Source organism: Colletotrichum fructicola, assembly GCF_000319635.2.
Source record: "Colletotrichum fructicola Nara gc5 chromosome Unknown KSG_Nara_v1_contig06, whole genome shotgun sequence".
In the NCBI taxonomy this organism is placed as follows: domain Eukaryota; kingdom Fungi; phylum Ascomycota; class Sordariomycetes; order Glomerellales; family Glomerellaceae; genus Colletotrichum; species Colletotrichum fructicola.
The window spans coordinates 442,820-466,601 of NW_027094056.1; the positions used below are offsets into that span (position 1 = coordinate 442,820).

At 56.6% G+C, this 23,782-nt stretch overlaps 9 protein-coding genes across 9 annotated transcripts; 5 read left to right on the forward strand and 4 right to left on the reverse strand.

Annotated features, from left to right (window-relative positions):
* Window positions 1-303: 303 nt before the first annotated feature.
* Window positions 304-3,238, forward strand: bglE (putative beta-glucosidase E; the record flags this gene model as incomplete). The annotated part of the gene is made up of 2 exons (XM_032021451.1): window positions 304-1,377; window positions 1,436-3,238. 2 exons carry the CDS (start codon window positions 304-306, stop codon window positions 3,236-3,238), a joined length of 2,877 nt encoding a protein of 958 aa, XP_031881716.1.
* A 305-nt stretch (window positions 3,239-3,543) lies between these two features.
* CGGC5_v010385 (uncharacterized protein) lies at window positions 3,544-4,477 on the reverse strand (the record flags this gene model as incomplete). Its single annotated transcript, XM_032021450.1, has 2 exons — window positions 3,544-3,632; window positions 3,691-4,477. 2 exons carry the CDS (start codon window positions 4,475-4,477, stop codon window positions 3,544-3,546), a joined length of 876 nt encoding a protein of 291 aa, XP_031881713.1.
* Window positions 4,478-4,985: 508 nt separating this feature from the next.
* On the forward strand, window positions 4,986-5,621 carry CGGC5_v010386 (uncharacterized protein; the record flags this gene model as incomplete). Its single annotated transcript, XM_032021449.1, has 3 exons — window positions 4,986-5,236; window positions 5,300-5,409; window positions 5,470-5,621. 3 exons carry the CDS (start codon window positions 4,986-4,988, stop codon window positions 5,619-5,621), a joined length of 513 nt encoding a protein of 170 aa, XP_031881714.1.
* Window positions 5,622-9,625: 4,004 nt separating this feature from the next.
* CGGC5_v010387 (uncharacterized protein) lies at window positions 9,626-10,632 on the forward strand (the record flags this gene model as incomplete). The annotated part of the gene is made up of 3 exons (XM_066152344.1): window positions 9,626-9,952; window positions 10,078-10,391; window positions 10,461-10,632. The coding sequence occupies 3 exons, from the start codon at window positions 9,626-9,628 to the stop codon at window positions 10,630-10,632; spliced, it is 813 nt and encodes a 270-aa protein (XP_066008118.1).
* Window positions 10,633-12,080: 1,448 nt separating this feature from the next.
* Window positions 12,081-13,784, reverse strand: CGGC5_v010388 (Thiamine pathway transporter THI73; the record flags this gene model as incomplete). Its single annotated transcript, XM_032021447.1, has 3 exons — window positions 12,081-12,534; window positions 12,592-13,355; window positions 13,449-13,784. The coding sequence occupies 3 exons, from the start codon at window positions 13,782-13,784 to the stop codon at window positions 12,081-12,083; spliced, it is 1,554 nt and encodes a 517-aa protein (XP_031881712.1).
* Window positions 13,785-16,591: 2,807 nt separating this feature from the next.
* On the forward strand, window positions 16,592-17,710 carry yesR (Unsaturated rhamnogalacturonyl hydrolase YesR; the record flags this gene model as incomplete). Its single annotated transcript, XM_032021446.1, has 1 exon — window positions 16,592-17,710. The coding sequence occupies one exon, from the start codon at window positions 16,592-16,594 to the stop codon at window positions 17,708-17,710; it is 1,119 nt and encodes a 372-aa protein (XP_031881709.1).
* Window positions 17,711-18,884: 1,174 nt separating this feature from the next.
* Window positions 18,885-19,307, reverse strand: CGGC5_v010390 (uncharacterized protein; the record flags this gene model as incomplete). The annotated part of the gene is made up of 3 exons (XM_066152345.1): window positions 18,885-19,025; window positions 19,108-19,147; window positions 19,228-19,307. 3 exons carry the CDS (start codon window positions 19,305-19,307, stop codon window positions 18,885-18,887), a joined length of 261 nt encoding a protein of 86 aa, XP_066008129.1.
* A 1,080-nt stretch (window positions 19,308-20,387) lies between these two features.
* Window positions 20,388-22,116, forward strand: CGGC5_v010391 (uncharacterized protein; the record flags this gene model as incomplete). The annotated part of the gene is made up of 2 exons (XM_032021445.1): window positions 20,388-21,791; window positions 21,838-22,116. The coding sequence occupies 2 exons, from the start codon at window positions 20,388-20,390 to the stop codon at window positions 22,114-22,116; spliced, it is 1,683 nt and encodes a 560-aa protein (XP_031881710.1).
* A 358-nt stretch (window positions 22,117-22,474) lies between these two features.
* On the reverse strand, window positions 22,475-23,406 carry CGGC5_v010392 (Uncharacterized protein; the record flags this gene model as incomplete). The annotated part of the gene is made up of 2 exons (XM_066152346.1): window positions 22,475-22,661; window positions 22,718-23,406. The coding sequence occupies 2 exons, from the start codon at window positions 23,404-23,406 to the stop codon at window positions 22,475-22,477; spliced, it is 876 nt and encodes a 291-aa protein (XP_066008128.1).
* Window positions 23,407-23,782: the final 376 nt, after the last annotated feature.

Consider the following 23,782-nt stretch of genomic DNA (forward strand, 5'->3'; position numbering starts at 1 on the left):
GAAAAGCGACAGCTGCTTGTTTCTGATCTGCCTCTCTCATACAACCGAACAGACTCCTCCATTGTCCTCGTGTGTCTTCCGGGTTGCCACTGTTGTCTCGAGCACAACACCCTGTCAACTCGCCTCATTCCGTCTCCCAGTCTAGAGGCGCATTGAGCAATGGTCCGTCAGTCGTAAAGCACTGCCAGATCACGAAGAACTTGTCACCAAACACTACTGGACGTGTCCAATTTCCACGAACGAGCAACCGTCCTTTGAATTCGGCTTAACCAGACTTCGTGTCGAAGTCCCCCGCCATCGACGATGGATCCTAGCAAGGAGGGGCTCCTTAACGAGGAGAAGCACCGCCGCTCCTACGAATCCGACGATGCCTCCGACATCGACGCGACCGACTACCTCACTCACGATACCCAGAAGCAGTCCGCATTCCCCAAGCCCGCCTTCTTGTCCGGTAAACGCACCGGCGTACTCAATGCCATCAAGAATTGCTTCCGTGGCCGGTCGAAACTATGTTGGCTGTTCGCAGGTGTCGTGCTACTCATGTGGGTGGTCATTAGCGCTGGAGGAGCCGTCATGTATAAGAAATTCAAGGGCCCTCCCCCTACCGGCCTGTCACCGCCGTGGTACCCGACACCAAAGGGTGGAATATCAAAGAATTGGGCCGAGAGCTACAAGAAGGCGGGCGAGATGGTCGCCAAGATGACACTGCCTGAGAAGGTCAATGTCACCACCGGAACCGGCTGGATGATGGGCCTTGCCGTCGGCACAACTGGCCCGGCTGTCCACGTTGGCTTCCCTCAACTTCAGCTGCAAGATGGGCCCCTCGGTCTCCGCTTTGCTGATAATGCGACTGCTTTCCCCGCGGGCATCACCGTTGGTGCTACGTGGAACAAAGATTTGATGTACGAGCGCGGCAAGGCGCATGGCGAGGAAGCCCGGGGCAAGGGAATCAACGTTCTACTGGGCCCATGTGTCGGTCCTCTCGGTCGCCTGCCGGCTGGTGGTCGTAACTGGGAAGGCTTCGGCTCCGACCCCTACCTACAAGGTATTGCTGCAGCCCAAACCATCAAGGGTATCCAAGAGGAGGGTGTCATTGCTACGATCAAGCACTTCGTCGCCAACGAGCAAGAGCATTTCCGCCAGAGCTGGGAATGGGGCCTGCCCAACGCCATCTCGAGCAACATCGACGACCGAACGCTTCACGAGCTGTACGTTTGGCCATTCTTGGATGCTGTCAAGGCCGGTGTTGCCAGTGTCATGTGTTCGTACAACCAAGTCAACAACTCGTATGCCTGCGGTAACTCCAAGCTTCTGAACGGTATCTTGAAGGATGAGATGGGTTTCCAAGGTTTCGTGCAGAGCGACTGGTTGGCTCAGGTAAGGATTTTGCTTTTGTGATTGTGGATTCGAAGAGCAGTCACTGACACTCATCTAGCGCTCCGGTGTGGGAAGCGCCCTGGCCGGCCTGGATATGTCCATGCCCGGCGACGGACTGTTCTGGGCAGACGGAAAGTCCCTTTGGGGCTCCGAGCTGACGAAGGCGGTTTTGAACGGGTCGGTTCCAATCGACAGACTCGACGACATGGTCGTGCGCATCGTTGCCTCGTGGTATCAGATGGGTCAGGACGATAAGAAGAAGTTTCCCAACGAGCTTCCCAACTTCTCCTCGTGGACCGACGATAAGATGGGAGTGCTCGCTCCTGGAAGCAAGACGCCACAGAAACAGGTGGAAGTGAACAAGTACGTGAATGTCCAGGGCAACCATTCCGACATCGCCCGTCGGGTTGCTGCTGAGGGCATTGTCTTGCTCAAGAACAAGGACGTGCTGCCGATCAGCAGAGATGGATTCATCGACGCCAAGCGCAGACGTAACGACAAACGTCACGAAGGAAAGCTGAAGATCGGCATCTTTGGCGAGGATGCAGGCCCTGGCAAGGGCCCCAACTACTGCAAAGACCGCGCTTGCAACCAAGGTACTCTAGGCTCGGGATGGGGCAGCGGCGCTGTCGAGTTCCCATACCTCGTGCCGCCTGTCGAGGCCCTCAAGAAGGGCTTCAAGGGCGAGAAGGTCGAGCTCTCCGAGTACCTTACCAACTCGCTCCCTTACAAGAAAGACCCTTCAATCTTGAACGACAAGGATGTATGCATCGTCTTCGCTAACGCCGATGCGGGTGAGGGTTTTGTTTCTTGGTCTGGAGTCAGCGGTGACCGCAACGACCTCAAATTGCAGAAGGGAGGCGACGATCTCATCCTGCAGGTCGCAGACAACTGCGGTAAGAGCGATGGTAACAGCGTCGGCGGCGACACTGTCGTGGTCATTCACTCCGTCGGTCCCGTCGAGATGGAACGCTGGATTGAGCACCCTGGAGTCAAGGCTGTGCTTTATGCAAACCTTCCCGGGCAGGAGAGCGGTAATGCTCTCGCGGATGTCATCTTTGGAGACGTTAACCCCAGCGGCAAGCTGCCGTACACTATCGCCAAATCGCTCAAGGACTACGGAGCTGCTGGGCAAATTTTGTACCTGCCCAACGGCGTCGTGCCTCAGCAAGATTTCTCCGAGGGCCTGTACATCGACTATCGCCACTTCGATAAGTTCGAGATCGAGCCACGCTTCGAGTTTGGATTCGGCCTGTCGTACACGAGCTTTGCCTTCTCTAATGTTGTCGTCGAGGAGGTGAAGCCTAAGTCCAAGCTGCCCGCTCCCCGTCCAGCACCCGCCGCCGAGCCGCCCAAGTTCAGTGAGAAGCTGCCCGACCCCAAGGAGGCCCTGTTCCCTAGCGGATTCAACAAGCTTGACAAGTATGTGTACCCGTATTTGGACTCGACAGACGACGTTGTCAAGGAGCCGTACCCTTACCCTGAGGGATACGATACCAAGCAACCTCTCTCCGGCGCGGGAGGAGAAGAAGGTGGAAACCCGGACCTCTGGGAAACTTATGTCACTGTCAAGGCCGATGTGACCAACAGCGGTGCTCGCGCCGGCAAGGTCGTCCCGCAGCTCTACCTCGCGTATCCCAAGAACGTCCACGGAATCGACTTCCCAGTCAAGGTACTTCGTGGCTTCGACAAGTTTAACCTTGAAAAGGGCGAGAAGAAGACGGTCACATTCAACCTCACGCGTCGTGATCTCAGCTACTGGGATATCCACGAGCAAAACTGGGTCATGGTGACGAGTGGGCAGTACTCCTTCCTGGTCGGCGAGAGCTCACGGCAGCTGTCGAATGTCGCAAGTTGGTAATGAGGGCATGGCTTCGCTGGTAAGAAGTCGCTGTACGGTTATGATATGAATTGAAAAACAAAACGGGTTTGGGTGCATTTCTCTCGGGATAAGGTTGTTCACTTCATGGCACTGGCAAATGTGTCCAAGGCATGTCTATGCATCAGTATGTGTAGAGGCGAAAAGAGCCAATCGATTGTCCACTGTCTATGATGTCTGTCTTCCTGAGTTCCGTCTGAAGTTCCTTCCTTGGACGATCCCATCCTGCGTGGTCGGTATCTTTCCCTTCTCCTTGAAAATTATGAAGCGTAGCCAACGAGGTCGACTCACTTGCGGGAGCCGGGCGGGGGTCCCTCGCGCACACCACAAATGTACTCGGAGCAGATGAAGCCGTCCCTGTTGCCAAGGTAGCGGTCTGCGACTGGGGTCAGTTGGAGTTTCCAGAAGTGAGAGAAGAAGGGAACGGCACTCACTCAGGTCGATGCTGGTCGTCTGCAACTCGCCCTGGTTGTCCTTGCACTCGCACTGGAGGTAGCTGGTGGTGCGGGCGCGGCGCTGGCACGAGACGCACGAGGACGAAAAGTAGCCCTCGCGCTGGTAGACGAGGCGGCCGCCGACGTTGCCGAGCATGTGGTCGAGGCCGATGCGGGACCAGTACATGTTCCCGCGGCCGCGGGCGCGGCAGCGGGCCCAGAGGACGTTGTTGGCGTCCCAGACCTGCCAGGCGGAGCAGGTCTTGATGAAGCCGGCGGCGGGGTCGGAGGCCGGGGCGAGGGTGCCGTCGTCGAGGTTGTTGTCGTCGAGGGGGGAGCGCGGGCTGGTGGCGGTGATGTCGACGACGGTGATGGAGGGGTGGGTGTGGGTGGTGGTCGAGTTGGGGCTGGCGAGGGCGATGTTGGCGGCGAGGGCGGAGGGGGTGAGGGTCTTGGAGGGGATGGTCTTGGAGAGGCCAGTCTGGCGGATCTCGGTCTCGGAACTGGCGAGCTTGGCCTTGCTGTTGGCGACCTTGGACTTGGGAGTGTCCATGGGGAGCCACCAGATGTGACTGGTGAGGTGAGTGGTGTTGCTGAGACGAGGGTTCTTGATCGAGGAGGGCTCCTCAACCGTGGCAGTGACTGTAGCGGTGGTCGTGATGGTCGTCTTGATCTTGACGACTGTGGTCTTCAGGCCATTGGCGCCATTGACGACGGTGCTGTTGCCCGCGTTGATGAGGAGAGGGAGTCCTCCGAGGAGGCAGATCGTGGCGGCGCGGAGGTTCATCTTGACTATGGGATGATTTTGTGGTGAGGGCGCGTGGGTGTTGTTGTCGTTGTGAAGGAATTCACTTGTTTTCTGAAAACCTGCGGTGTTGTGGCGAGGTCTGTTTTCAGTGGAAGGGGGGCAAAGGAAGAAGTGCTTTTTGTAGAGATGGAAGAGCCTTGAAAGCTCTGCCTTGGGTGAAGGTGAGATATTCTACCTTAGAAAGGTAGGAACGATCTGGGATAGAAGAACAATAAAGAAGGCAGGCAATGTGAGATTGCTTGCTAGGAGGGTGAAGAGTTTTCATTCGAGGTGAATTATCTACAATTCACCCAGACCAGGAGGGTAGGTGGTTAAAGTCAGTTGCTCTTCCCACTTGTAAATATCTAAGGATGCTTCTTCTTTTCCACTGGCTTCCTAGTATATCTTGTCTCCTGTTTCGTTCCCTGCTTCTTCCTCTCACCCCTACTCTTGACCTGTTGTGAAGCAAAACATCACAACCCAAGCGACACCCACAACACCACCCAAAATGGCCAAGCTCGTACTTTCAGGCATTCTTCTTGCCCTTGGCATCTCCAAGGTCACCGAGGCTGGCTTCCTCGACGATGGCTGTGGCTATCTCAACGATGGCCCTCAATTCAACCTCCGCGATGATGGCAGTATCACCACCTACTGCAACGAGAAGATCTGCGGTGCTACTTCCTTCAGCGTCATTAACCTCAACGACTGCATCTCCAACGTCCTGGGTGACTTGGAAATCAAGCCTGAGCATCACAAGACGTGAGTCCTGCCCTCATCAGCACTACGGCCCTGCTGAGTGCCAAACGACTGATGTCCACATAGGGGCGACTTCTGGAAGACTTGCAAGGACTGCGGTGCCGACAGCTGGGACGGCCTCAAGTGCCAGTGCGAGACTCTCGACGGCACGTACAAGGAGACCCATATCAACCTCAGTAAGTGCGATGTGCAATTTCTTCCTGCCCAGAGTCGACCTTTGCTAATAAAACTACCAGACGAGGTCCTCGACAACTGGAATGGCTATCTCAGCTGCGGCGGCGGCATCTCGGACTGCAACCGGATCAAGTGGGCTTGCAAACCTGAGGACTGGTGGCCCGAGGGTGCGCCTCCAAAGATCTACACTACGGACTGCGACATCTGGTCTTAGACCATACGAAAAGCCTGCAAATTCTTTCCTCCACAACAGTTATACGAAGTGGCTCTGAACTGGCAATTGATCACTTGCTCATCTTGGAGAAGGATGAATGGCGTATTGGAAAAGGCGCTCTAGACCTGGCCTGTTCATGGGGCAAATTTGGCTGTGGCTTTTGCAAGAACTTAGGGGGCATAATCATCAGCGCAGTTCAAGCTTCTGGTTTTGCTCTCTTAGATAATAGATACTGGAGATTCGACGAAATTTTGCCCATATCTTCCTGAATCGCCGAGAGAAGCGAAGCACACGACCTATTCCCGAAAGAGAGTCGTTGTACGACAGAGGCCTCTCGTTCACGGCCGTAGTGATGTCAGTGAAGCCATTCTGAAACTACCGGCGCTCTCCGGAGGTGGTCAGCCAGACTGCGGCGACCGAATATTTTGAAGTGAGGTAAGCGGAGTAGACATATTCGACGGCGATCGGTGACCTTCCACTCTCATCGGCTCCATGGGCGGAGTTGCCCGACAACGATAGGCGACAGGACAACTGTAGTCAGACGCGATTTGACTTGCAAGTGGCGGCCCACGTGACAAGGGAGGCGAGTGAGCTCACGTTACACGCCGGTTAGGGGATGTGGGGGCCGAAAACAAGGACATGACGCTGGAGAAGCGATGAGATTCAAAAGTTCTGGCTTACAGATCACAGTGCATCATGCCGAGTGCTGACATAGCGCTGGCCGGTGTGTCGGTGGACGTCAACAGATTCTGCCTGCCAAGTGAATGAGACAGGTTAGGAAGGTGGGGTTTTTCCCGGAATTCCTGACTGCAGCAAACTGAACTTGCACTCTTGGTGGTCACAGTGAAGCCGCTGGGTTGTGTGAGATGTGCATGACAGACGCCAGAGACGCGAAGGGCTCGTTTCGTTGGTGCACTGTAAGCAGTGGGTTTGTTTGGGCGTCGGTGGTTGTTGTTCAGTAACAGACCTCGGCAAACAAGTGCGGAAACAACCATTGAGTCCGCGGCGGCTAAGCGCCCCGTAAACCAACGAGGAAAGAAACGTCGACATGCACGGTTGAAGAATGACACCAGATGTAGAGTGTTGAATCGGAGAGATATTCCTGTCTCTGCCGGATTTCCAGGAACCGGGGGGCTGAGGCCGAACCTTGAGCCACTTTTCCCGGAGCAAGCCCCATCCGACAAGCCAATGGCATGGCTCCTACTCGGACTTTGAGGGTATCTGATTGGAGTCCCAAACGGCAAGAGCTTCTATAGTGGAGACTTCTCAGTTAGTGCAGGTACGTACTCTGAGTGGGCGTGGCGCAGGCGCATCCAAGCAAGTCCGGGACCTGCCTTGTTTCAGTGGTCCTCTCCCGCTGTGTCTTTCCACTCTTTTTAGGCTCCCGCACCTTGTTTCCCGCGCTTGTTTCCTTCCATTTGCTGAATCCAGTTATTGCGATGGCTTCCTCACATTCCCTCCCGTCTTCTTCCCGCGTACCGCAGCAAACCACACGGCCGACACCGCTCCCGCGCTTAGAATCCCACTCCCATCTCTTGGCCAAGGACGGCCCCTCCGCTGTTTCAACCGGTATGGCGCTTGTTCGGGCCTTGTGACCCTTCGCGGATCGTGGATCACATACCATCCGCAGGTGAGAGCGAGTCTGCCTCGCCAAAATTCAACACGAGCTTCCTGAATCCACCGCAACGCCTCACCCTTGTATTGATATCGCCAAACTCTACTCTACTCCACCCCACTCTACCCAACTTCAGTCGGTGCTGACGTTCCTTTCTCGGAAGACATACCATGAGGCCGACATGATCTGCGAGCGGGCCTAGGTCCGTGATCGACCGGCCCAATCTGTTGATCAATCTGCCACCAAGGTGTGTGATCAAGTTTCAGCTGCAACAGCCTGACATTCAGCACCACGTTTTCGCCAACCGAGAAACAGCTCGCTGGAAATGCCATTGGCCATCATTGTGACGCACCGCCGGGGTGCCGCAGGTCATTTCAGGCCTTGCATGACTCCAGAGCCACATCGTTCCTGTTCCTGTCATCGGCCTTTGGTATGGCAACACAACACCACCACCACCACCAGATGCCCGATCTGAACCTGCTGTCACCTTCTGAATGACTGCGTTTTCCCACACCTTGAACCACATCCAGCAATCAACAGTTTGTGCCGAGGCCAAGTCCGAAGTCAGTCATACCAGGTGTGGGACAGCTGATACCCAAACTGGCCAGCCTGTGGTCTCATTGGCAAAACCACCACCCTTCAGCCCTATCGCATCCTCCCCGCATATGCAAGCCAAGGACACCCCGTCACTTGGGGAATTGGGATGACATATCCGCGGGAATATGACTTGCGATATTCGGACGACACTGTCACACCAGCGAGTCGGTCTCCTACTGAGTTTTACAATACGATCAACTTTCTGAACACGATCCTCAACAGCGATCGCCGATATCCGCACCGTCGTCATTGTGGGTCTTCTCCACCGTTCCGTCCCGTCGCCGCTCCTGTCCCGGCTGTCTGCGGCGTGAACTCCGACGGTTGAATTCGCGTTCGCTTGCCACCGCCCGAACACCACGCAAACCTCGTGTCTGCACGATGGATGCAAATTTCCATGAGCGACCTTATGTCCATCTTGATAAGATTGTTTCATATGCCGACATGCTCCGGACCGACGGGCTGCCAAGGGCAAAAGTCCTCTGGGCCCCGTGTCAGCTGCAGAGCCACGGTCTGGTCTTGCTGCAGTGCAGTGCGTCCTACACCGGCCACCTAATCCGCAATGTTCACATCCACCTGCATACATCTCCAAATTGTTTGGATCAATCAGAGTCTGAAGATGGCTGGTCTTGAGCGACCGTTGCGCGCCATGCCACGGACTTGCCAACCGCTAAAATCTCACCTATGCGCATCGCCTTTCACTCGGGACCCAACGACGAGCTGTTTCGTGCTGACCTCGTCCCGGAGCACCCTATCAACTATGAGCCATCGTAACATCTGCCTGTAGGGCTGCATCGCACACCCTTGCACACGGTCTGTCACACCCCAGGACGTGCATCATGGCTGCCCACCCGTCCCGGCAGCTGGGTTTCGCACAACCACGATCTTATCGTCATTGTCCAGGGTGACTCCCAGAAACCCGCAAAGACAAAAATATGTTTCCTTTGTAAGCATGTATTCGGCCGAGCACCGGTCCTGCTCCTGCCAATCATCGGTTTGAATTGCCTCTTCTCTCCCATCGCTCCACAGAGGCCGCACCCCCTTGTCGTCCCGACCTCGACATCCGAACATGCTCAGAACTCACTACAATCTACCCACAGCCGGTTTTCTGGGACAGCGTCGGCAAGGGGTCGGAGGGCTGCTGGCCACCCGTTTGGGTGCTCCTTGTCCAAGCCCGTCTTAGCTCGTGGCTCGACCTCGTTGACCTCTACCTTCGGGAGCCATCAATCAGCCCCATCCCCAGCCCCGTTACACAGACTTTAGACTGTCATGTATCCCGCGTTTAGAGCTTCGGAGTCCACACTCCTACGACTGGCGCGGTGTTAGGGGCGGACACGTGTGGCTTAGACTTCCCGCTCCCGTCTTCCGTTGACCACGGACGTCTGTTGTTATGTTTAAACTGTCATCTTTTTGTTTTCAAACAATCATAATCACCATATATTTGACCATACAGAGCGTCTCTGATATCCATAATCAGCCACCTTGGCATTCATTGCATGACAATCTCTCGGTGTTACTCACGCATGAACCTCTCACTTCTGACCCAAGCTCAAGGGTGGCTCTGCGAATGCATGTTCACATCATCGTCATACGCTCTCTCCGTTGACCTTCGCTCCCGACATCACTCTCCTGACAGCAGACACCAATCTTACCATTCTGGCGGCTATCTGCAATCTTCTCTGATTACCGACGTCACTCGGCATAGAGCTTCGTTAGCCGGAAAGACCCCTGGCTGCCTCCTTTGGACGATCTGAACACCCTCTGAACAGCTTCTTGGAGCTGAACGCCTGCCGTGATGAGCCCGACATCCGAAGAAGCATCGGAGCTGGATATATCATCGAGCTCGCCCGACTTCAAGTCCTGGTCTCGAAGCAGCAGCATCACCAGCAGACACACCAACATCACCGAAGTAAACGACCCCCTCGAGGACGCCGAGTTCACAGTCCAAGACATCCTATCTTCTTTCTCATCATCCCGTTTCACTCAGAAGTCGCATTCTTCCCGCACACCACCAACAATGTCGTCGTCACGTTCCGGTCGTTCAGGAGGTTCATCCAGCCACCGCAGCTCCAAGAGTAGCAAGAAGCCAAGGGCGGTCCAAGTTAGTGAAGGCCTCTTCTTTGTACTATCGCCCCGTCCTGTCCCTACTCATCCTTCCCTCCCTTCTACCTCGGACAGAACCCAACCTTTTTCATGATCGCTGCATGCGCGCTTCATCCGAGATGCCATACTGACAGAACCTTACAGCGCTCCGTCCAGCAGCTCATCGAGTCGCTCGAAACCCACCGGGTAAACACCCTCACAGAGCTCTGCCGGATCGAGCGCGTGGCCGCGACCTGTGAGAACGAAGAGGACGCCGTCGCCTTCCAGGGCCCCATGACGGCGGCCTGGGACTACTATGTCAACAGCAACCAGCTCCTGAGCGAGCTGCGCGGGATGACGCGCAGCTACCCGATCTGCAGCGACATCCTCTACGACGCCCACGTCCGCGTGCGCAGCGACCCGAACTCGAACAAGAGCTGGAACCTGGCGTGGCTCTGCTTGACCAAGATCCAGGAAGAGTAAGTGGACCTCGCGCGCATCTAGATGACTTTTCCCCGAGAGATTTCGGAGCTGACGCGCACTCGCAGTGGCCTAGTTGACGGATACGCCGGCGTCGAGGCCGTGAAGCCTGAGATGTGGGGAGGCCGCGAGCCTTCGGCGGAGGAGGCGGAACAGCTCAAGGCGTGCTTCGTGTACGAATGGAACAAGGCCTTGAGTGCCATGCTCAGGCACTGGGCCGTCGATCCGGTCTGGTACTAGAGGCAGGCTCGGCGCCGCGCAGGTGGTGGCGCATGTGCGGGCTCGGGGATAAGAAATGACGGTGACGGTGATGATTGGTGTATGAGTATAGGCGGCGGCGCATTTTACAGGTATCTTACCTTGCAGCATGGGATGATAGCGAGCGACAGGCATTCTTTTCTTCGAGCGACATCGGCATCAGCATCAGCATCGGCATCGGGGGAGCGAGCATCAGCGTCGCATTGGCATCTTACACCTCTCCGTCTCACGACGATTTCAATCATGGTCTATTCTCTTTCTCATATTTCGTCTACGGCATTTTCCTTTCATGGTCTTTCACGATGGGATGGGTTTGGGCTGGACACAGGGCTTCTGGCAAGTCCTCGGATTTCCATATCGGTAGATAAGAGGTTTCAATTGGAGTCTTTTTGTTTCTGGCGTACTTTCCCTTTGCAATCCAGAAACTGGACGTTCCAGCGGTCTTTGAACCTGCGCCCGCTTTACCAACGGGGCGGGAGCGGACCGACCAAATCCACCGTCGCCGGGTTCCGGCCCCACCGGCGATCCGTCGGCGTCCCGGATCCTTCACTTTGACAGCTCATCCGACCAGGCGGTGTCGAAACAGGGATTGCAAGCCGGATCAGGCAACACGTTTCACACGGCTCCTCCATCCTGATTTGAACGCGCGGAGGTTACAGCCCTGCCATGCGCCCCTCTTGGTCCGCAGGTTGAAGCTGGCCAAGACCATTGGAATCAAAGACGAAGAAGTGCAAAATAGATTGGCAGAGGGGAAACATGGGGGTCACACGGGATCAGATGCCCTGGTATGGAGGCGGCCCTTGAGTGGGATAAATTGTTACCCCAAATATTGCGCTTGGCGTTGGAGATGCCAAGAGGAGGCTTAAAGAGCTACGCCGTTGGGGTTTAACTTCATCCCCTTTCTGTATCTTTTGACTTAGATACTTGATCAAGATACGTTGCGAAAGCTCTAGAATTCAAGGTGCTGCTGACGTTGAGAAGTTAGCACCTACGAGATGTTTGGCGGGATTTATGTAGGCTCTCGGGGCTTGCGTCAGCAGTGTCGCCTGCGGACTTTGTACGGCGTAACGAACTCCGACTCCGTTTTAATGACAGGACTGGAATAGGGTCTTAGGTTATTTGGGTGAATTTGAGGTTCTCGATGCCATGGCACATCGTTCTGCTATCCTAGTTGTCTCTACTGCCTTATTTCTTCTCTTTACCCTCGTAGCCGCAGTTATCACCTTCATCTCTGTCGTCGGCCTCATTGTAGCTCTTGTCCGCTAATATCACAGCTGTTCAAAGTAATATGAGCCGGGTTCTCCAGTAAGCTAATAGATAATTGAGACAGAAGCAGCATATCACATTGGAGGCAGATTGAATAGTGAAGTCATGACACATTAGTCAAATCTCATTACCGACTCTACAATTACACGCTAACACACAACCTCTTAGAACACATAGCGGAACGACAGGTTCTCCCTATCCGTCATGTCCTCAAACGCATGAGCGGTGTAGTCGGGAGACGCCTCCGCGACGCCCGAGGCGGCCATCTCGTCCCTCTTCCTGTTCTGCCTCGTGAGGTGGATCCTCAGCCCGATGATGATGAGGATGAGCAGCGCGTAGCAGCCGAGGTGGGTCGCGAAGGCGATGAAGTAGCGCGGGGCGTTCCAGCTGAGGAAGACCTGGGGCCCGATGGCGTTGCCGGTGGCCCAGATGATGAAGTTGAGGGCGACGGCGATCTGCTTCTTGGTCTGGCCGGCGATGTTGCGCGAGATGAGGGAGAGCGCGAGGGTCTGGGCGGACCAGAAGGAGAGGGTGATGTAGTAGCAGATGAGGAGGCCGATGTGCTGTGAGAAGGTCTTGTTGGGGAGGGTCATGAGGAGGACGGTGCCGACGACGGAGCTGGATGTCTAGTTAGTGGATGCGATTCTGCAAGTAGTTTGGGGGCAAGGGACTTACGGAACGCAGAAGCCAAGCATGACGTAGAGGTTCTGGCCCGTCTTCTTGACCAGCCAGACGGATCCGAGAAGCACAAAGATGATGTAGAAACCAAGAACCATGGCGAGGAGCTGCACCTCGAGGGTGCTGAAGCCGAAGCTCATGATGATGATGTTTGCAAATGCGCCAAGGCCAGAGGTGGGCAGGGTGGTGCACAGCGCGATGAGAGCGTACCCCCAGACCTGGGGATCCGTGAGGGCCTCGACAGCCTGCTCGCGCTTGAACTTCTTGTTCTGGATACCGGTCTGGTTATCCCTCACACGCTCGACCATCTCCCTCTTCTCCTGCTCGGTGAAGCACTTGGCGCGCATGGGGGAGTCGGGCATCCAGAAGAGGACGAAGACGCCAAAGATGACGGAAATAACGCCGTAGACGAGGAACAGCCACTGCCATGACTTGAGGGGCCCGGTCTTGATGTGGGTGAAGCAGTACGCGAGGAGACCGCCGACAATCTGCTGGGCGCCGTTCATCATGTACCAGTATGTCACGCGGGAGGCCTGCTCCTCGCGGCGGTACCACAGCGAGGAGAGGATGACGAAGGCGGGCTGGCAGGCGGACTCGAAGATACCCAGGAGAGTGCGGACGACCACGAGGCCGGTGAAGTTTGTGCAGGCGGCGTGGCAGGCGAGGACGGCGCCCCAAGCGATGATGGAGAATGAGAGGTATTTAGCGATGGGGAGACGGGCGATCAAGTAATTCTGCGGCCATTCTACGAACAAGATGGCCTGAGAGTGTTGTTAGCTCGTTCAGTCTTGTCGTGGTGGTGGCTGTGGTTATGGCCCAAGAGTTGGCTGCAGTGTAATACGGTCGAGACTTACGATGTAGATACAGGTCGTGAGCCAGGAGAACTGCTGTCCCACAAGGCCGGTGTCTTTCTGCAGTCCCATGACGGAGGCGAAGGACATTGTCCCCTTGTCGATGGCCTGGAGGAAGTATGTGCAGATCATGACGAGGAGGATGCGACGGTCGATCTTCTTGCGGAGCTCGTCGCTGCGCTCTTTGGAGACGGTGATGTCGCCGCCGATGTACTGCGACAGTTCGTTGTCGACATTTTCGAGGCGGGTTGCTTGCGCCTTCTCGTACGAGGGTGTGCGTTCGAGTTCGGTGAGGGTAGGCTTGGCCCCTGGGGCGTCGTTCACTTCTTGAGAGGCCATGTTGTGATGTGTTTGGTGAGAACGACTGCACTTAAGCGCCGATATTAGGTTCAAAGTTCTGATGACTTCTTTGAAGACCTTGAAGTCACACTCTCAAAAGGGTGAAGAAAGTGAGTGACCTGGAGAAGAGAATCCAGACGGGACGGATGCTACCCAGTTCTATATAAGAGCAGATCAGGGTGGAGTATGAGGTGATGAGTGTGCCTGGCCTTGGATATCGCCCTTTCTTATTCGGGTCGCCTGTCAAACCCCGGATCCAACCCTCACTCTCTCCTCACTATTACCCCAAGATTTCCTGTTGGGAGGCGCGTGTTCCCCAGTGGGGATGGTTCGGTCCCCCGCGAAAAGGGACGACGAGAGCGAACAGGAACCCCCACGAAGCCCGGGGAGAAGGGACGTCTGCGATTCGAGGATGCCTGGGTCAGGAACTTGCGACAGCCAACAGGACGAAGGAGAGAGGTGGGTTCACTTGGGGCATCATTCGACCGAGATGGGCGACGAGGCGTGGCCTGAGTCTCACACGCCCCTTTGGACCTTCCCAAACTCCTACTATCTGGAGAACGAGAGACGGATATAGGCCGCAGATTGGATGGGAGGCTTGCACAACGGTACCCATCAACTATGGGTAGGACGGCACGAGTCAAGTTTGGGGTTGGTTGGGGAGCCGGCTGATATGGGGACTGGGGGCCCACGGGGTTGGTACGGGGTGACGGCGGGCGTGAGTGCATTGCTCAAGGCATGGTTCAGACAGTGGACACGGCTAGTTTTTGTTTCTGGCTACGCGTTGCATGGGTGGCGAGGCAATCCTGGTAACGGAGCGTCTACGGCTTCTGTGTTTGGATCTTATCGCCAGTCGCAGATTCTGCGTTGAGATGTCTCACTTGAATCGGGTTTTCTTCACCGAGGAGAGAGAACGAGCCTGTTGGAGAGAGGCTCTTTGCCAAGACGGGCGGTCTACGGCACTGAACGGAAGGGCAGGGGGAAGACCTCTGGGCAGATGTAAATCTGGCGAGTCGGCTCGGCTTTTGGGGGGTGTCATCAACAGGGGATGGGATTGGCTTGGTATGAGGGGAGGGGTGCGACGGTGATGGGATCAGGGCGGGTTGAGCCTGAAAGGTGTCGCTAGCGTCGGCGAATGCCCGCGCCCTTCGTCTTGGAAAAGCTTGATGGAGCGTGCGGCTGCCTCGGAGTGCTTTCTTGGCAGGTCAGTGTTAAGCCGCATAGTGCTCTCATTTCTTGACGCCTGGATAGAACTTGGTGATAGGTCACATGGGGATGCGAGAGCCATGGCAACTGGCTGGGGACTGAGCCAGGGGCTTTGGGGGCTGGGAGAAATGGAGGTGAACAAGGGAAGAGAGAGGCACCGATGTAAGCAATTGGAGACAGTGCAGTGATTTCATGTGCTGTGATGATTTCTATATCGTTGCAAATCAAGTATGACATGAAGGAAATCGAATAGGCGTTCTTGGATGTTTCTTTGGTTCTGTGTGATGTAGGGCTATGCTGTGTTGGGGGCGGGTTTCCAGCGAACACGGTTTAAGCATCGCGAGGATGACCAGACTTCCGGAATTGCAATTAAAGCACACTAGCACCTTGTCCAGTGGATTTATCCGGTCTAGTTCGCTCGACCACACTCCGCTCGACTCCGCGTTGGAATTGTGCTTGAGTCGGGTCGAGTTGTGCATATCGCTTTGGTCATCAGAAGTGCTGGAGACTCCCGTCTCTCTCCGCAACCGCAACCTGGGGGAAATGGGGGGAAGCCCGCTGTTTCCCCTCAAATCTCCTCCGTCTCCCTCTCTCTCTCCAGACTCTCTCCATCTTTTCACCGCAGGCTGAGTGCGGAGATGACTTCCCCAAACCCCAGGCCGCGTGAGTGAAAAAAAACAGGGGCTGTGGGCAATGGGCCGCCGGCGAGCCTCGTACCGGGCGAGGGCCACACAGGGGTCATCCAGTGCGGTCTGGTCAGGTTGGGAAAGTCGCGCAAGTCAGGAAAGAGGACGGCCTCGAGGCCAAACCGCATACGACGACGAGAAAATCGGGGAAGACTCCACCGGCGCGGGGTAACCAGCCCGGGGCGCGGGGGAGGAGGACCCGAGATGGAGCCGAGTCGCAGCGTCGGTGACCACCCGAAGTGGGTCGGCCCCGGCTCACCCAACCCAAACCTCAACCGTCCCTCAGTGTTTCCTACTGCATCATTACAGCGGGATATACCCAGCCAACCAATCCACGGGAATAACAGCTGGATGCCATGCCTCGTGGGATCCCTCGTGCATCTTTCTAGCCTCATGGCACATTGGGCAGTGGGGTTCTCGAGACCAGCGAAGACCGCGAGCACAGGACGGCGCATCTTTTAAAAGTCTTGGCCCTCATACACCTCGGCCTGCATCACGCCGAACGCGTTCGTGCCCCCGGCTCTCTTCGTCCACGTACCCCTGACACCTGCTGTGCATTTTGGTCATTTCGCCGAAGCCCTGCCACTTCATAAGGGTTTCTGCGGCCGGCGTAAAAGAAGAGAGCTGGTGTCATCGCGTGTCGTATTCACACTTATCCACTGTCGTCATTCTTCGCCAAACGGAACGGAAACCAGGCCGGTCGCTGCGTGAAACCCTCGACACTGCACTTCCTGTGATTCGGATTCTCCCAAGGTAAGTCGTCGTGATTGAGGGAAGACCACGTCCCAACCGTCTTTGGCCGGCGACCGGAGCTACCCCGCCTCACCTTGAGAACCCGAAACTCGGTCACTAACTCATTGAGCAGCAAGCCATTGAAACTTGCCGTTTAATACAACATCCCCAAAAACCGCCAAAATGCCCGCCGAGCTTCACGGCGTCAAGTCCGCCGATGTCCACAAGCAGGTCAAGCAGCTCATCCACGAGCTGGTGAACATCAAGGACACGACGGGCGAGTTCCTCATGACGCTGGCCGACGGCCGCATCATCGACACCAAGGGCTGGAACGACTGGGAGTGGACGCACGGCATCGGCCTGTACGGCATCTGGAAGTACTACGAGCTGACGGGCGACGACGAGTGCCTCAAGACCATCGAGGACTGGTTCCGCAATCGCTTCGACGAGGGCCACAAGGGCAAGAACATCAACACCATGGCCGTCTTCCTGACGCTCGCCTACGTCTACGAGAAGACGGGCAACGAGACGTACCGCCCCTGGCTCGAGAGCTGGGCCGAATGGGCCTACCACGACCTGCCGCGCACAAAGTACGGCGGCATGCAGCACATCACCTACCTCGAGGTCAACGACCAGCAGCTGTGGGACGACACGCTGATGATGACCGTCATGCCGCTCGCCAAGATCGGCCTCGTGCTCAACCGCCCGCACTACGTCGAGGAGGCCAAGAAGCAGTTCCTCATCCACCTGCAGTACCTCTTCGACGCGCCTACGGGGCTCTTCTTCCACGGCTGGACCTTCCACGAGGGCGGCCACAACTTTGCCCGCGCCCGCTGGGCCCGCGGCAACAGCTGGGTGACCATCGTCATCCCCGAGTTCATCGAGCTGCTCAACCTCGGCCGCGACGACGCGCTGCGCGCGCACCTCGTCAACACGCTCGACGCGCAGGTCAACGCGCTCGTGCCGCTGCAGGCGGAGAGCGGGCTGTGGAGGACGCTACTCGACGTGCCCGAGGCGGAGGGCTCGTACGTCGAGGCCAGCGCCACGGCCGGGTTCGCGTACGGCATCCTCAAGGGGCAGCGCAAGAAGTACATTGGCAAGGAGTACGAGGGGACGGCGATCAAGGCCGTCAGGGCGGTGCTGGAGAACATCAGCCCCGAGGGCGAGCTGCTGAACACGTCGTTCGGCACGGGTATGGGGCACGATCTGCAGCATTACAAGGACATCCCGCGGACGAGTATGCCGTACGGCCAGGCCATGGCCATGATGGCGCTGGTCGAGTTCTTGCGGGTCTACTATTGATGTAATAATACCATGCTAAAAATGAAAATGAATTGAATGAGCCAATGATTGCGTCTTCTGCCATGTGAGTTGATTCCAGAGTCCGGGCCGGGTTCACCGGCTGGATTGCCGTAAGAACGTAGGTAGTGGGCCTCGAGGACCGAAAGCCGGCCTCTTGCCAAAGGAAGGCGAGGCGCTTTCCGCGCCGAGACGCGTCCACATGGGGGTCATCGTCTTTCGGCTGATCGTCGACCGACGACACCCCTCCCCGGTCTCCCGGGCTGTCCGCAAGGCACAAAGAGTTTGCGACCCTTCATGTTGGAGCGGCGGACCCTGGGATTGGGGTAGCCTTGTCTTTGTCGACCCAGAAGTTTGTGACACTGGGGCCATGCATCTGCAGGTCGGCCGAGCCACCGAGTTTTGACAACGGTGTGGTTGGTTGAAGAATCCCGGAGGTGTGGTTCGCGGGGAAGATCTCGGGGCTCTCTCCTGACTGCTGCTTACCGCATGTCATTGATGTTCGGCATTCAGATTCTTGGGGTGACACGAAGCAAGCCCTGGCAAGTTCGGCATGAAATGGTGCAAATTGCGAACGGACAGCTCGGGAGGTGTTGTTCAAGTGTTCCAGAGGGGTTCGGTGATGCTATGAAGAAGGCACGAGGTTCCGGTTGAATACAGCCCGAGACCTGCTTGTCTTGTGTGATGCCATGTGGTGTTTGTTCCATCTGAACTCGTGAGGTGTGATGATGATTGTCTGAGATTATATATACTCATAATTGCAGCCACCATGGCTTCCACGTTCATGACAAGGTCGACAGTTTCTTGGCACGGGTCTACTCGACCTGCAAACTTGGTTGTCTCGGATGGATGTTCAACCTGAGTCTGCGGCCCCATGTGAACGACACTTTGTTTGGCAAGGCAGATGTGTCTGGTGAGAAATGACCAGTTCTCTGACAGAGGCAACGACAGATGCCGTGCCATATCTGTCTGCGCTGTCGAGTGACCGTGGCCCGTCGCTCAGCCTAGTAGCATTCATCTCGTATTTCCCCAACGGTCTCGTCGATCACTTTCGGCACGCACCGAGCAGAAGGTCTTTGAAAACCAACCTGACACTGGATATCGGCAAGACCGTCCAACACACACACAGCCTTGCAAGTTGGTTGCAGCAGAGATAACAGCCGGACCCTGCATGGACCTAGTCTCGGAGGTTTTCGAACCTATAGTCAGATGTCTCGTGGTGGCGGGCGGTGATGGCGTGGTATGAGTCCGGCTCTGCCAACACTCTGTGGTCACAGGGCTCGTCCTTTAGAAACAGTCTAGCCGTGTTCCCGGCGGTCTACGAGGTCAAATGATTGGCCTATGGCAAAGACGGCGAACAGTTGGGGGTGACAGCGAACGGGATGGATGGGCAAACTTACTAAGTAAGGCTTAGAATTGGGACGGTGGCCGTTGGAGGATCTGGGACGAGTGCCAGATCAGAGATCAGATCGGTGTGGCCAATGACAGACGCCTGATTTTGAGGGCGGACGTCATCGCACCTCCCAATATGCGCGTGATCGGAAAGGCGGGCACGAGGTTCCAGTACAGTGAGCTCTTCGCAGTGTTCAACGATGGTCATGATTGGCTGTTAGTGCCCAGGCACCTGTCAGCGCGGGAAGCTTAACACAGAGTTCCCGCCCCGCCACCCACATTTATTGCGCAGAACATTGTGAAGAAGGGAAGGAAGTGCACGGAGCACATGCCCCGTCGAAGCGAAGAGGAAGGAGACGAGGAAGAAAAATGACAAGGAAAAAAAAAACGAGTGAAAAAATGAGGTCACCCCGGTCCGTGCTCCTTCTTTTTTGGTGGGCAGACTGCGGCAACTGCAAGTACCAGTGATTTGTGCTTTCCCCAGCAGAAAACAGCAGGTGCTAGGTACCTTCAGCCGGAAAGTACGTCCCATCGCATCCAGCCGAAGCTAATTCCCGCCGCCCATCAATCGAAAACCACCACCAACCTCTGCACCTGCACCACCACCACCTGCACCTCAACCACGCCGTCGTCTATCCTCGCTCGCGACGTTTGCGCCTGGTCTCACGCTCCCTCCTCTCTCCCCTCCACCCTCCTGCGCCTCCTCTACCGCATATCTGGGTTGCACACTTGATCTGCCCGCGCCGAATCTTAGCCCAGTGTGCTATCGCAACCCATATATATACCTCTTATCGACCACCCGCGCACCCTCGCACCCCCGTCGAATCTCGAAGCCATGCGCTGGAGGCTGCGATTCTGCATTCCATCACCGTGAGACCCTGGCAGCGGGGTAGCGCGCCGCCGCCCACACCGAGAGCACCAAGCGAGAAGCGACAAGCTCCAACCACCAAGGCACCAGGCGGCTACCTACACCCAATACAGCATCTCCCACCGACCCAACACCGATCTCCGACCGTTTACCACCGACGACAACCGTGTGTCCGCCTGCACCAGTTCGTCGACGTCACCGCCAGCAGACCCAATCCGTCTTCTGCTGCTGCGCGAGGTGAGCCCACGCCCGACGACTAACCTCAAGCCACGACGCGCGACTTAATCCCTCCGAACCATGGTCCACACAAATCTTGCCGGCGCCGCGGCTGCTTCCCGCACAGCCTCGTCCGGCTCATTCCACGCTGGTGCTCCCATTCCCACCTTGGCGAGTATAGAATCAAGCCGACGACAAGTCACAATGCGCCGCCAATCGACCCATGCCTATCACACATTCCCGACTCCTCCTCCAAAGACTCCTCGCGAGCAGTCATCCGCCGAGCTCTTTGACCACTCCGACTCGGGCTCCAATGCCTCCGACGATGACCACGAGCAGACTCCCTTGCCGGTGCGCCAGCTGGCCCTCCTTGCCTTCCTGTCCCTGAGCGAGCAGACGGCCCTCAACTCCATCGGCCCCTACCTGCCCCAGATGGTCGAGTCCTTCTCCGATATTCCAGATTCCCAGACTGGCCTGTACGTCGGCATCCTCGCCTCGGCATTCGCCCTCGCCCAGCTCTCGACGAACTTGTTGTGGGGATACCTATCCGATGTTATTGGGAGGAAACCCGTCATGATCATGGGCACCTTTATGCTCACCTGCTGTTTCGTCGCATTTGGTTTCTGCAGGACGTACTGGCAAATCGTGCTGGTCCACGTCTTCATGGGCTTGCTGAACGGCAATGCTGCCGTGGTGCCTACCGTGCTGGGCGAAGTGACGGATCGTTCTAACCAGAGCAGGGCTTTCACTTGGCTGCCCGTCATCTACTCTCTGGGTGGTATTACGGGTCCTGCGTTGGGAGGCCTGTTGGTAGGGACCTTGGGCAAGAAGTATCCCTACCTTGCGCCAAACCTGCTCAGCGCAGCACTGCTTCTTACCAGTGTGATTATCGTCGGAATTTGGTTTGAGGAGACTCTGGAAAGTTTGGAGTCCGATCACGCTGCTTGGATTCCTGCCTGGGCTCGCAATGCATGGTCGTGGGTCAAGGGATCACGCCAACCGAAGAGGAACTCTTGGGCCGCCCGCTGGCCTCGTCGCGGTTCCCAGGTCGCGGTGAGCACATCAGACGACGAAGAGGACGAGGATGAAGACGGCGCGACGGAGGACCAAGGGCTACTTCCCCACGCTGACGAAGAAGGCTCCGAGGCTGGAGACGATCCCAAAACGCCAGGCGACCTTGCAACCTGGCGCCATATCTTGAACCGCAATACGGTTCTGGTGCTGTTGACATATCTGGTATTCCAGTTGTCCAACATTTCCTACAACAGCTTGTACCCCATCTTCGCTGACGCGGATCCCCCAACAGGGCGCGGTTTGCCCCCAAGCAAGATTGGTGTCAGTCTGAGTCTGGCTGGCGTGGCCACAATCGTCTTTCAAGCTTTCCTGTTCCAGCCTGTCAAAGCCCGTTTGGGAAACCTGGGCAGCTATCGTGTTGCGCTGCTTGGACTCGCCGTCAGCATGGCTCTGATGCCTTGGATTGGATACCTCGATGATGAACCGTACTTTGGCGTCGGCACCGGCTCCACTTGGCTGTACATTGAGCTGGGAGCCATTCTCATCATCAAGAATATCTGCGCAGTCGGCGGGTTGTCCAGTGTGATGCTGCTAGTAAGTCCCCCCCAGCCAACATGACCCTCGTTTGCTGACAATGTAGATTACCAACTGCGCCCCTAATCATGCCACGCTGGGCACACTAAACGGCATTGCCCAGACCTTGTCCGCCGCTGGTCGCAGCTTCGGACCTTTTGTGTCCGGCGCGCTGTTCACTCTTTCCACACGCGTCCACCCCAAAGGCGAAGCTCTGGCCTGGGGAATCTTTGGAGGCATCGCCTTGCTTGGATGGGTAGGATCCCTGGCCATCCGCAACCGCGGACTTGAGAGCGACGACTGGACCGGCGAAGAGGACGGCACAGACGGTGAAGCGGACCCATAGTCGAAAGCCTCAGCCTCGACAGGCCAGCCTGTCAAGCCCGTCGTTTGTCTTGATAGAAGACATCTGTTTTGTTACATGTGCTGAAAAATGTCGCGGATAATCATAGCGTAGCAGGTCGGAATAAATCACGCCCAGGGATAAAGCGGCTACATTGCATCGATAGAGGGACGACACGATGCCCTCCTCCGGAAAGAAGAGGAGGCAGAAATAAAGGGTATAGATCTAAGAGGCCCGCCAAGCCCACCTTGAAGAATTAAAAGAAGATTTTGTCATTTGACTACTGTCACATTTCCCTTGACGCTGTTTTGCCCAGAATCATTAATAGTCACAGGGCGATCTGCTAACAGGCAAAGTTCTCTCACTTCCTCAGGGCCTTGGCAACAGCTTGGTAGGACCCCTGCCGAATGTCCTCAAGAACGCCCATGCCCTTCGGTTCCCATCCCAGCTCCTTCCTCGCCTTCACCCCGGAAGCACGGTTCTCGACAGACAAGAAGAAAGCCATCATAGGCCCGAACTCCTTCTCCACCTGCTCCTTCGTAATGTCTCTAACAGGAACGCACACGGCCTCCGCCATGGCCTCCGACATCTCCCTCAGAGTCACCTCGGTAGACGCACTCGCGCCTCCCCGACCTTGCCCTTCTCTGCCGCAAGAAGATACAACCGCGCCGCGTCGTCGACATGGACCGTGGTGGTCCGGTTCCCGCCCCCATCGATGACGGTGATGCAACCCGCCTTGGCGCCCATGTCCATGAGCTGCGCCACGCCGCTGCGGCCGCGGCCGTGGACAGATGGCGCTAGGCGGACCGCCATCACGCGGATGCCCCTGTCCTGGAGGCTGAGAGTATATGTCTCGGTCAGCATGCGCGTGTGCAGCTCGTTGGGCCCTATTGGCGACGCCTCGTCCGTCTCCGCGCCCGCGGGGTCGGCGGCGACTATGAGGGTGCCGGAGGTGGCGACCAGCGGCTTGTCGGTGCCAGCCAGGCCGTCTGCGATGACGCCGACGGCGGCGAAGTCGATGTGCCGGATGGACTCGTACGGAGCGCCGCCGAAGACGTAGGCTGTGGCAAGGTGTAGGACGGCGTCGGCGGCGGCGGACTCGATGCGCAGGACGGCGAGGGAGGCGAGGTCGCCGCGGACGGGGACGGCGCCGAGGGAGCGGAGTTTGGTGTCGCTTTCGGGGGTGCGGGAGAGGGCGCGGATGGAGTGGCCGTCTGCGAGGGCTAGGCGGATGATCTCGGAGCCGATGTGGCCGCTTGCTCCGGTTATGAAGATGCGCTTTTGGGAGGGCATTGATGTGGTTTAGAGGAAGTTTGAATTGGTGTAACTAAGAAAGGGGAGGTAGATCTTAAAGTATTGAATGCTGCAGACTCTCCTGGGGACGAGTGAGGGTCTTTATATGCGTTAACTATGCCAGTCGATTTCACGGGTCAAGCCTGGATGTGAACCTCAAAGTGAAAAGAGTACATCAAACCGCTTTCTCGTCAAGCACGGAGTCTATCTCCGCAAATCACCAATCTCCATACGAGCTTGCAGTAGTTCCGCACTTCGGTTCACGTTGCTGTCCGAATTGCGCTCCCCCCCGGAAACAGCCCTAGGGGTCAACTTGTCATGGCAAATCACGTATTAGTAAGTGAAAGAGAGGCCTACATATCAACAAGCGGGATTT